The sequence below is a fragment of the Rhodnius prolixus genome, unplaced genomic scaffold (genome assembly GCF_049639745.1).
Source record: "Rhodnius prolixus isolate KJV_2025 unplaced genomic scaffold, Rpr scaffold_7, whole genome shotgun sequence".
NCBI lineage: Eukaryota > Metazoa > Arthropoda > Insecta > Hemiptera > Reduviidae > Rhodnius > Rhodnius prolixus.
Genome location: NW_027411582.1, coordinates 39,381,493 through 39,391,754, shown reverse-complemented (window position 1 = coordinate 39,391,754; position 10,262 = coordinate 39,381,493). Strand labels below are relative to the sequence as shown.

Genomic DNA, 10,262 nt, shown 5'->3' with positions numbered 1-10,262 from the left:
ATAAATGTACATATATTTAGTTGTGAGCATAATGTTATCTATAATTTTAGCACCCTAGTGCAAGTGATCTATGAATTTTTGTAAGTAAAAGTTTTATTAAATTTATAGGATTAATTTAAAATGTAGTAATCATATTTCTGGCCAGCAAACAGTTATTTCAAACTGCAGAACATCTATAAAAAAAATGGCTGCTGTTGCAGAAGCAGTATTATTTCGAAACTGTAAAGTTCCTTTCGTGCAGGTAATAAATTTTATTATAAAGCTTTTTTTAATTGGTATATGGAAAAAGGAGTTGTTAATTCTTTGAATGTGAAAAAAATATTGCAATTGATTTGTACTTGCGTATAATACCTGTAAAATTCTAAAGGGTTACTTTTCTTACATTTATCTAAGACCTTGAGCGAATTATGAAATACCAACAAAAAGATTCATTTCAGTGGCCAAGAATTTATTTTTAGTTTGTTTATGAAAAATTACTTGATTTCCTCTATGTATTGCAAATTAATTGTTAATTGTTCAGACGAGAAATGTCCATAAGACGGCAGCAGTTTGTGCAGTTGCTGCTGAAACTTCTAGGCATAAGACATTTGCAGTTTACAGGTGGGACCCAGATGTACCTGAGAAAAAACCTGGACTACAAGAGTATAAAGTTGACCTCAATAAGTAAGAATGTCTTACTTTCACTTGAGTCACATGGTATTGAACTGCCACAATTTTCCTATATTATTAATATTTGTGTTTTGCAGATGCGGGCCCATGGTTCTTGATGCTTTAATTAAAATTAAGAACGAAATCGATCCAACTTTGACGTTTAGAAGATCTTGCAGAGAAGGAATATGTGGATCTTGTGCGATGAATATAGGAGGCGTCAATACCCTGGCATGCATTAGGTACATTGTTTTCATTGCAGTTAACACCTTTATATTTGTGAAAAGCTAAGTATTGTAATTTGTTTTTTGTTCTAGTAAGATTGATACAAATTTATCAGCTAAAACCAAAATATATCCTTTGCCTCATATGTATGTAGTGAAAGATCTCGTTCCAGATATGAACAACTTTTATAAACAGTACGCTTCAATACAGCCGTATTTACAAACCAAAGGCAATAAACCATTGGGAAAAGAGCAACATCTTCAGTCCATCAATGACAGAAAGAAGCTCGTTAGTATATTCTGTTTCTTTCTATTTGTTAACAGAGCTTGTTTTGTTTGCATTTCGGTTTAATTTTTTGAAAAAAATTAAATTCATCTAATTAAGTTCAAATGTTTTTGTCTAAAAGAAAATATGATGTGAACATTTACATCACTTTCGTTTTACTACACTTCTCCAGTTTCGTAAGTGTTACTTCAAACCCCAGATTAAACGCACATTCTTTTATCTTTCTGACATTATATTCTTAAAATGATTTTTTTTTTTCGAAGAACACGTTATTGAAGATTTTTTTAAACATCTTCCTAAAAACGAAGCCAAATCGCAAGTTTAAGAAGCAGTTTAAAACTTTGAAGCCTTCTCTATATTTGAATAATTTTTCTATAAAAACTATTTTTAGTGCCAGAAAAGGGAGAAGAGTAGTCGAAATATCGTTACTGTTTTACCAAATGAATGGTATTTGTCAAAATTATTTGTGTTGTGATACGTGGAATTTAAAAAATAGAGCATTATTGCATAAAAAAACTCGTGTAAATGTTCACACAGATATAAATATTGTGAATCAGTAATTGTAAAAATTCCCATAAGAATGTTTACCAATGAAATTGTATTATTTTCAGGATGGTTTATATGAATGTATTCTGTGTGCTTGCTGTTCCACATCGTGCCCTTCGTACTGGTGGAATGGCGACAAATATTTAGGGCCTGCAGCCTTGATGCAAGCCTACAGGTGGGTGATTGATTCAAGAGATGAAGCCACGCAGGAACGTCTGGACAAACTCAAAGACCCATTTTCTGTTTTCCGATGTCACACTATACTTAACTGTACCAGAACCTGTCCAAAGGTAACAGTAATAACATTTTTGGAAAAAAACGTTTTAGTTTTAAGAGAAATTATTCAGAAAAATGAGTTTTATTCAGCGATAGAACTATAGGTTTTTAGTTGGGCAAGATCAAATGAAACGGATAGAAGCAAGAAAGTGACGTAATCATACTTTACGTCATTCTTCTGAGATTATGGGCTTTTAAGTTTTTCTACTTTGAAAAATCTGGGAAACAATATCAACTTCTTTATACTAATCATTCTTCTTTTCAGTAATTAAAGTATCTATATCTGTAATATCAACTAATTTGTTCAGTATATTCTGTACGGGAAACTAGAATTTAATAATTCTGCTTATATTTAACATTCTACTGGTTCTGAATGTTATTGGGTTTAGGATAAACTTTACATATTTGTTTTACTATTAATGGGTTATTGTTAGTTTTTATTGTCTGGGTCTAGTCAATTCTGGGTGTAAAGATGAATCCCTCGCCTGGGAGGGGTTTTGTTGGACTTTTTATTTCATTTATTTTTTTTTATCACTTTATTCAAAATTATGCAGTTTATCGTAAACAATCTGATTTTATATGTGTATTTCTTTCATTTCAGAGTTTGAATCCTGCTAAGGCCATAGCAGAGATGAAAAAGTTGGTGGCTGGAGTACAAAAGAAAGATGTTCCAGAAATGAAAAACTAGTTTTTCTAATGGGGCTCAAAATAGAATTCAAGTATTATCCAATGAGGTTTTAATCCTACTTCTTTCTGAACGTACAATTGAATTAGTTAAATTATAATTTTTCAGATCTTTTATGTAATATAGATCTGTGTATGTACAAGGAATAATTTATTTTGCTATTTAAAATAATATTTAAAGTTCAATTTATTTATTTACTTTGACATGTGTTCATGTATTGAGTGAAACAATATTTTTATTGAAGTTCAAGTCGCTTCAGTTTGTAATTTTATTGCACTATTGTTAATTCTTTTAATATCTCGTATGGCCAAAAATACCTTTCGCGTAGCGGATTCTCTGGCCAACCCTGGAACAATCTAATCAGGTGATTGCATACTTTTTATCAGTTTATTTATTTGAATATTTTCTCTTATAATGACGCAAGCTTTTAAAATAATAATTTATTTTAAATATATTTTATCTACTGCAACCACAGTATTTCTACACTATTGTGATATTTATTGTCACCATTGAGATTGTTATGTTATTGTTTATCATAATACATTACAAAAAAAGTTATATTTTTTGTTTATTCCTTTTGTTTAATTACTGTCCGCAAAAAGGAAAAAAATTAATAATTTATTTGCTATGATAATTTCTAAAACAGTTTTACGAACAAAAAAAGCTCTTCGCTCTAGGCGTCAAATAATTAATAAACACCCGCTTTGGAAAAGTCGGGTTGGAAAATGTGATATATCGAAATACAACATCTTGACTAGTGTTTCTTATTGAATAAATCGCATATAAAAATTATAAATTGTTAAATGTAAAAAAAATTGATACTAAAAAATTTGGTTACCTGTATAAAGTATCTATTTGGTTATCTGTATAAAGCAAGTCTATTTGTATTGTTACTTTTTGCTGTGATGACCGAAGCTACAAAAATCTCTTTCAGTCTACAAGTGTTTATCCTGGATGAATTCCATTCTTTAATTGTAAGCCCTTTAGTCCGTTTTTACTTGTAATTTGATGGTTGTAGTGCCCGAAAACTTGGATTGCGTTGGTTAAATGTTTTTCAACAGCATAGACACCAAACTTGCTGCTTGATAGATAGAGGTCAGGTTTATTCTTATCCGAATGTACGGAGCAGCTTCAAATTCCTCTTCACTCTTCAGGCCTTAAACCCACATTGCGGATGCAAAACTAAATTTAGAAGAGGAGTTAATCAGAAACGATCAAGGTAACAATAAAATCGAGCTAAAGATTTGTGATTATTGAATGGTATTCAGTTAAAATGAGAAATGAATTAAAGAATCTAGTGAAATCAATAAAGATGTTTTTAACAGAGGTTGTCCGCGAAACAAAAGAAAATGATTTTATTGATAAACCGACGACATATTGAAAGCATTAAAATTTTTGAAATAACTTATTCTAATGTTATCTATCCTGAGTTTTTATTTGCAGTGCTACTGAAAGTTAATGTATGCGTTAAATTCGTAAGAATCAAGTTCAATACATAGTATTTTAATTTCATAATTTTCTTTCTGGTTTTTTAAAATTGTACGAACAAATTAGAAGAGTACGCTGACCTTTTTTATTTATTGTATTTGAAGAGCTGGAGTTGACTAGTAATGGGACGGTTCTTGTGTACTTCTGATGCTTATTTGGGTAAAAAAAAACATGTTCAAATCCCCCAAGTTTGAAGATTATTTGAAATAGGATTTGGATGAAGTGGTTCTTATCAGGTACATTTAGCTGCCGGCCGGCGTTGGGTTGGCAATGAATCTCCCTTCAGTGGGCATGAGCGATTTCCCTGGATCCAGGGTCACAAAATGGCGTATATGTTTTGTCCCGCCGTCAATATTAGGTGTACTTCTTTTTTAATATATTATTATTACAGTATTTATTGACGTTAATTAGTTATTATTTAGATGTTTGTACAATCTGTGTACAATATTGCTTACAAATAGAATCAAGTGAACGGGCGTGTATAAAAATCTTACAGTTGAATTTATCGTATTTTATTATATTGAACGTTAAAATTTGCATAATTTATTTCAAATAATGGAATTACTACATATAAGGTAAGCAAATATTGTTGTTTACTTCATATTTTCAATCTCTTTGCACTAAAGTACCTTTAGTATTGATTTTGGTATTGAAAACACCTAATTATACATTCCCTTTGGTCCCTTGATAACCAAGAAAGTAAAAGTATTCAAAAATGAAATTATTTTTATTATTATACTATCGGTTTATTTAAGTAGAAAATCGCTGAAGAGATAATTTAAGTTGAATTTAATGTATGTGTATGTTACGACGTTCTAGTTTTAATTATTTTCGGTTTTCGTAACCATGTTCTTATCATTTTTCAATAATCTGATAATATGAACGTTTTTTATGAGATGAATTTGAAGCATTCCAACACATTGAAATCAAATCTCAATAAGTGTTGTTCACTTATTTATGCTTTAAATTGCTTTTATCGAAATTGTATTAGTACCAAAATGTTATATATATGCTCTACAAATATTAATAAAGGCGTACGCTGTATGAAAAGTGAAAATTCTCTTTTCCTACGAAAACAAGGTAATTCTGTATATTTCATAAGCAAAATTGTCTGCCATTTTGTAATATAACCAGCTGAATTATGTTCTGATTAATAAAAGGAGGTACGTACCCTTTATTAAATGTCAAAAACTGATAAGTCAACTCTTTGCACAGTTACTGTATTCTGTCGCTGTAGATGTGATGAATGTGATTAGTTTTGCTAGTAGACATTAATGAATTGTTGAAGAACTTTGTGTAATTACATATTTTTAGTTAGGTCATTAGAAGCGTTTGAGGAAATTTAGGATTTCGGTTTGAATTGAGGTCTTAATCAGTATTATTGTTGATCTTCACATTCATCTCAGTTTTCTGTTGCCCAGGTCTTCGTTTGAGGCTGCCATCCCGGTTAGGAATATAAAACGACGTTTAAGTTTTCAAATACTAAATTCTTATTTGTAGCAATTATTCTCAAGGTGCGAACTTTGTGAGTAAAAAGGAAGTTTTACGTAATTTAATTCATATTCCCATATTTGAAATAGCACTGAATAAGTAATTTTTCGTATAAATTTTCTCTTAAAAGGGGTTTGTCAGAAGGCTAATTGTGATTGCGAAGTAATTGTATAGATTTGAAAGGAAGTGAGGAATAGCAGTCCAGAGACGAAGTAGCTGATTGCTGTTAAATTTAACCCTTTTGCTTTAAATTAGCGTAGTATCCAAAAATATAGAAGAAATATGGATTTCTAAAAAGGAGTGGCATCATGTGTGTGAATACTTATGAAAAATATACTTCAGTTTTAAATAGAGGAAACTCCAAATTTAGAGTAACGTCTAAAACTCCTACATCTCAGAATCGACAACTTTCATCCAAATGTGCTCAAATCTTTTTAAAACTTTAGTTTTACTATGTACAAGAAAATTTGCTTTAAAATTTTCTGATAAATTTGTATTGCAGATAAGTTTTCACTTATGGATGTATGTATGTTCCTAGTTATAAGAAAATCGGCATTAAAGTGTTACTTTTGGTTTAGGATATTTGGCCAAACTCGGAATTTTATCAACCCATTTAATCTTTCTTAATAGTAGATTAGATTCCATGAGGATTGGCCAAAAAGTTAAGCCCCATATTATTTACGAATACTTCAGGAAGAATATATCTATTCTGAAAGAAAAGATGAGGCAAAATCTGCGTGAAGGCACCGTCTAACAATAAGTGCCTACACTCTTGCTACGTTGAATAACATACTGTCTTATGAATCAACTAAATTGTAAGCCCTAACATAATCAAAAGAAATAGGACTAAAAATAAGCACGTATTGTCACTTCCAACATGAAATGTGACGGTTTAACTTATCTTTTAAGCTCCCACCCAAGTTTATCGATTTTCCTCAATAAACAGATTTTTTTCTATCTCAAATGATGATTGTTACATGGGTTAGGCAGTGGGGTGACTAAACGTTATGAATTAAGTACTGCGCGATGTGTAACATAGTGTGCTGATAGTAGATTATTGTAATTATTTTCACTGATTTTGGATGACCAATCAACTAAATGATTATTTAATAGGGCCTGTTGCTGTAAAAGATACATGACGAAGGTATTAAGGGTCTATTAACTAAATGCTTAATTTTGTTCGCTAGTTCAAAATGAATGTCAGTAAGTTGATAGGTAGAGTTGCACTTAAGGCAATAATGGCGCCCGAAAGCTGCTCTCTGCCAAATTGAGCACAAACAAAGATTTGAGTATGGTTTCCTTCGGGAGACTCTCCTGAAAACCCGAGCATTGTGGATCTCCATTTCGATACAAACCAAGTGTTGAGATGAATAGATGTTTATTAATCTGTAAAAATTTCTTATTTTCACCGTAATTGTAGCTCTAACATAGTAGAGGCTGTTAGAAATATGGCTGTGCGTCCCAATTGCTGGGTAATATCGTTGATTTTATTCATCGTTAGCACGCTAAAATCAAATCAGCAAGTATAAGTGTGTGACAAAAGTATTATTAGAAGTCGAATTCTCTAAAACTAAAAGTATTAATCTCTGATAATGAAAGAAAATCCAAAACTGGTCAGACATATTAAAAAATTACGTGTTAGATAGGTAGGCTAAAATCTACGAAAAGAATGTACTTTTCTTGATATTTGTTGCTAATTTTTTAACTCTTATGTGGATTATAAATTTTTTGGTTCATTGCTAAAATTTCGTGTTTGATGGAAATTCCACGCCCGAAAGTGAAAGCGTCAAGTTCTTGAATAGATGACTCACTTTTTTGGGATCTTTGTCCCAAAGATGGCTCTGACGATTTTCTTAATGTAATTTCATAGCACGAATATTGGTCTATAAATTTTATTTAATTTAACTGAGGTGTCTGTTGTGAAAGGACGTGAATATTCCATTCCTCTAATGTACCATTTTAGGTACGAGTATAAGGCTCTGTTTGTCTGTTCCATTTCTGTACAGTTCGGCATATTTTTATTAAAAACGGGGGATTACATTTTTTTTTTTTTCTAATAATGTTTTAAAGCATTTCAAAATTGGAAGTCTCACTTCACTGAACTGACTTATGTTCAAAATCTTAAGTGGGTGTTCGTGCCATTAAATTTTGTTTTGTTTTCATTCTTAAAGTCTTAAGATAGATAATTTATTTTAATTCCTTCCATTTTCTTCATCATTTATCAATTTAAGGGCAAAATTCTAATTTCAAAGCGAAGTTCTGCTCTGTGTCGTGATATTTCATACTGATGGTTATATTTGAGGAGAGAATTTGCAAACAAGTGACGCCTCATTATTCAGAAAACTATGCGCCCCTAACGGGTGACGCGCTGAGGCTAGCAGTGCCAGGTAGCACCCGTCAACATGGGCTTTATTTATTAAAGTTTTTTTTCCTCCCCCTCTCTCTAACTAACTTCTTATTTATCTGAAGTACTTAACTCGCAAGATGGAGGGATTCCAGGATAATTAAAATTGTGCATAAGGAAAGAAACTTTCGCTGTTACTATAAAGTCTCAATTTATGGATTATTCATTGTTTTCCAGAAACTATAACTTAACTGGAGAGAAGTACAACATTACAGTCGCTTGAGAACAGAAGATGTCTCCGCAAGTCTGGATTTTTTCTTTGTGAAAGCCAGTTTTATTGTTATGTCGACCAGTTTACCTAACAATTGGCTCAAATTAATGCCAGAGTTGGTCTATTTCCCCAAAAAATGATTTTTTAGGTTGGATTATCGGATATGTATAGTTGGTATCTTCATTGTGACAGCATTTATGTAGTCGTCCAATGTTCAGAGTTAAGGTGGATTTGATAGTCTCGGATGGTGGGTGAAACACTGAAGGCTTGCCTACCTTCCAGGTGCCAGAAATGTCACCTTGCACATCGCTCCAAACGGCCATTTTATTATTTTTCTGATGGGACAGAGCAGATTTTACGGAAAAATGCTTCTATAAGAATTCAAAGAAAACATTTCATGAAATACACACTTTTTAATAAACCAATAAATTTAGAGTTGGTAACGATGGGCGAACAGCCAAAATTGTTGTTGGTGATCTAAATAAGGGCGTAGCCTCCAGGATGGGAACGCGCTTAGAAGAAACCAACAACACGCGATTTTACCCAGTTTTACGAGGACAGCACATGCTTTCCTTTTAACACATGCCAGACATTAAGTTAGCAGTGGGAAACCGATTAGAAGGAAAGCTGTTTGCGCCCCCGCTCTATGAGTTGCGCCGGCCGTTATTCACATCTCCTAATTGTCTCCTTTTAGGATTGATACAGCTTCGGCTATTGTTTCCATTTTGCATCAATAGTTCTTATTTTACACGTGGTCACAACCAATTGCTGATAAATTCATGCGTACAAGTTCCCATTTAGCAAATTTACTTTTTTGGGGATATCAATTTAAATTTTTATAAGATTTAATAAGTAAATAGTATAATTCAAGAAATAAAATCAAATAAGGAATAATTCTACCTTGTTTCAGAAGAAATCATTTTTTATGTTGGTTAGATTTCCAAATTTGACAAAATATTGTATTACTTTTTATAAATTTAATTGTAATGTAACTACTTAAAAGTTAAGTTCACTTTTTAATGTGATAAAAATGAGACAATGAAATAACTTATGACTGGAATTGGCAATAATCTTTATTTCTTTTGAATGAAAGAGTCAGTCACCAAAAACGATGAAGTTTTCTACAAAAATCATTGAAAGAAACTGTTGTATAGTTGGGTTTGGAGTTGTTAGATGTAGGCTCCTTCTGCGCATGGTTCGCATTAAATTTAAATGTTACTAAAATCAGAATATCCTGCGAGGAAGTACTTCCGCGTTTCTTGCAACGATATTCTCTTTGAAATGGCCTTACTCTTACGGAATCATTTTGATGTACATGATAGCCGCTTACGTTACACACGATAGTGCCCGACTTAGTAGCGGTTATTAAAATGTAGCAAGTTATTATTGATTTAAAAGGAAAATCTAATTAATAAAAGAAGCAAAATATTACGTTTAATTGAGGGCTGAGTAATCTTTTCGAAAAGACTCGCTGGTTTCAGTGTTTTCGTTTTGTCTTCGGCGAGGAACTAGGCAACCAGAAATTCAATGAAATTATTACAGAAAGAAGATATCAACAGTCCAACATTCATGATACAGGTGCTAGGTGGCGCTGTGCCAACTCTAGAAGATCACTAGTATCAAAAGCAGTGAATCCTCCTTTCCGGTCTGATGACATCTCCCAAAGTCTCCTGGGATAATACCGTCGGCTGGTGTCTACTGGTAACAACACATGATACAGCTTCTTATGTAAAAAAAAGAATCGATTATAAGACTCCTATAATAAAGCAGATCTTAAAAGTAAAGTAGAAGTTTTATATATTTTGTTTTGAGCAACGAAGCTCGTGTTTTATATTAAACATATTATTTTTTTGAGAAAAACTTTTTGCAGATTACGCCGTGTGCTTTATTTTTGCTGCTGTGTTGATAATTTGGCCGAGCTATGTACGTGTTGAGCTGTATTGGATTAAAAGTTCTTTTCTTCAGGATTTAATACACTTTAAAAAAAGTAATTGGTAATGTTT

The 10,262-nt window shown here is 32.0% G+C and overlaps 2 protein-coding genes and 1 long non-coding RNA gene across 20 annotated transcripts in view; 2 read left to right on the top strand and 1 right to left on the bottom strand.

Moving 5' to 3' along the window:
* Positions 1–126: 126 nt before the first annotated feature.
* On the top strand, positions 127–3,223 carry LOC141447610 (uncharacterized). Its single transcript, XM_074115341.1, has 6 exons — positions 127–241; positions 521–663; positions 747–890; positions 966–1,161; positions 1,770–1,994; positions 2,582–3,223. The coding sequence occupies exons 1-6, from the start codon at positions 185–187 to the stop codon at positions 2,666–2,668; spliced, it is 852 nt and encodes a 283-aa protein (XP_073971442.1). The 5' UTR covers positions 127–184; the 3' UTR covers positions 2,669–3,223.
* On the bottom strand, positions 2,883–4,370 carry LOC141447614 (uncharacterized). The gene is made up of 2 exons (XR_012454473.1): positions 4,234–4,370; positions 2,883–3,847 (listed from the first exon to the last, which is right to left on the bottom strand). It is a non-coding gene; the product is annotated as an uncharacterized lncRNA (long non-coding RNA).
* Positions 4,371–4,470: 100 nt separating this feature from the next.
* Positions 4,471–10,262, top strand: part of LOC141447606 (calmodulin-binding transcription activator 2-like) — a 171,953-nt gene continuing 166,161 nt past the window's right edge. For 6 of the 18 annotated variants that reach the window (XR_012454469.1, XR_012454468.1, XR_012454470.1 and 3 more), the window contains exon 1: positions 4,472–4,728. The gene's annotated coding sequence lies outside the window, so the exon portion shown is untranslated. Of the gene's footprint in view, positions 4,729–9,837; positions 10,039–10,129; positions 10,254–10,262 lie in introns of all 18 variants that reach the window. The other 12 variants (XR_012454471.1, XM_074115327.1, XM_074115330.1 and 9 more) reach the window with 6 other exon arrangements.

Coding starts and splice junctions, on each gene's coding strand:
- LOC141447610 (XM_074115341.1), top strand. CDS start 185: ATGGCTGCTGTTGCAGAAGCAGTATTATTTCGAAACTGTAAAGTTCCT. Junction 242..520: donor GTAAAGTTCCTTTCGTGCAG/GTAATAAATTTT, acceptor TTAATTGTTCAG/ACGAGAAATGTCCATAAGAC. Junction 891..965: donor AATACCCTGGCATGCATTAG/GTACATTGTTTT, acceptor TTTTTGTTCTAG/TAAGATTGATACAAATTTAT.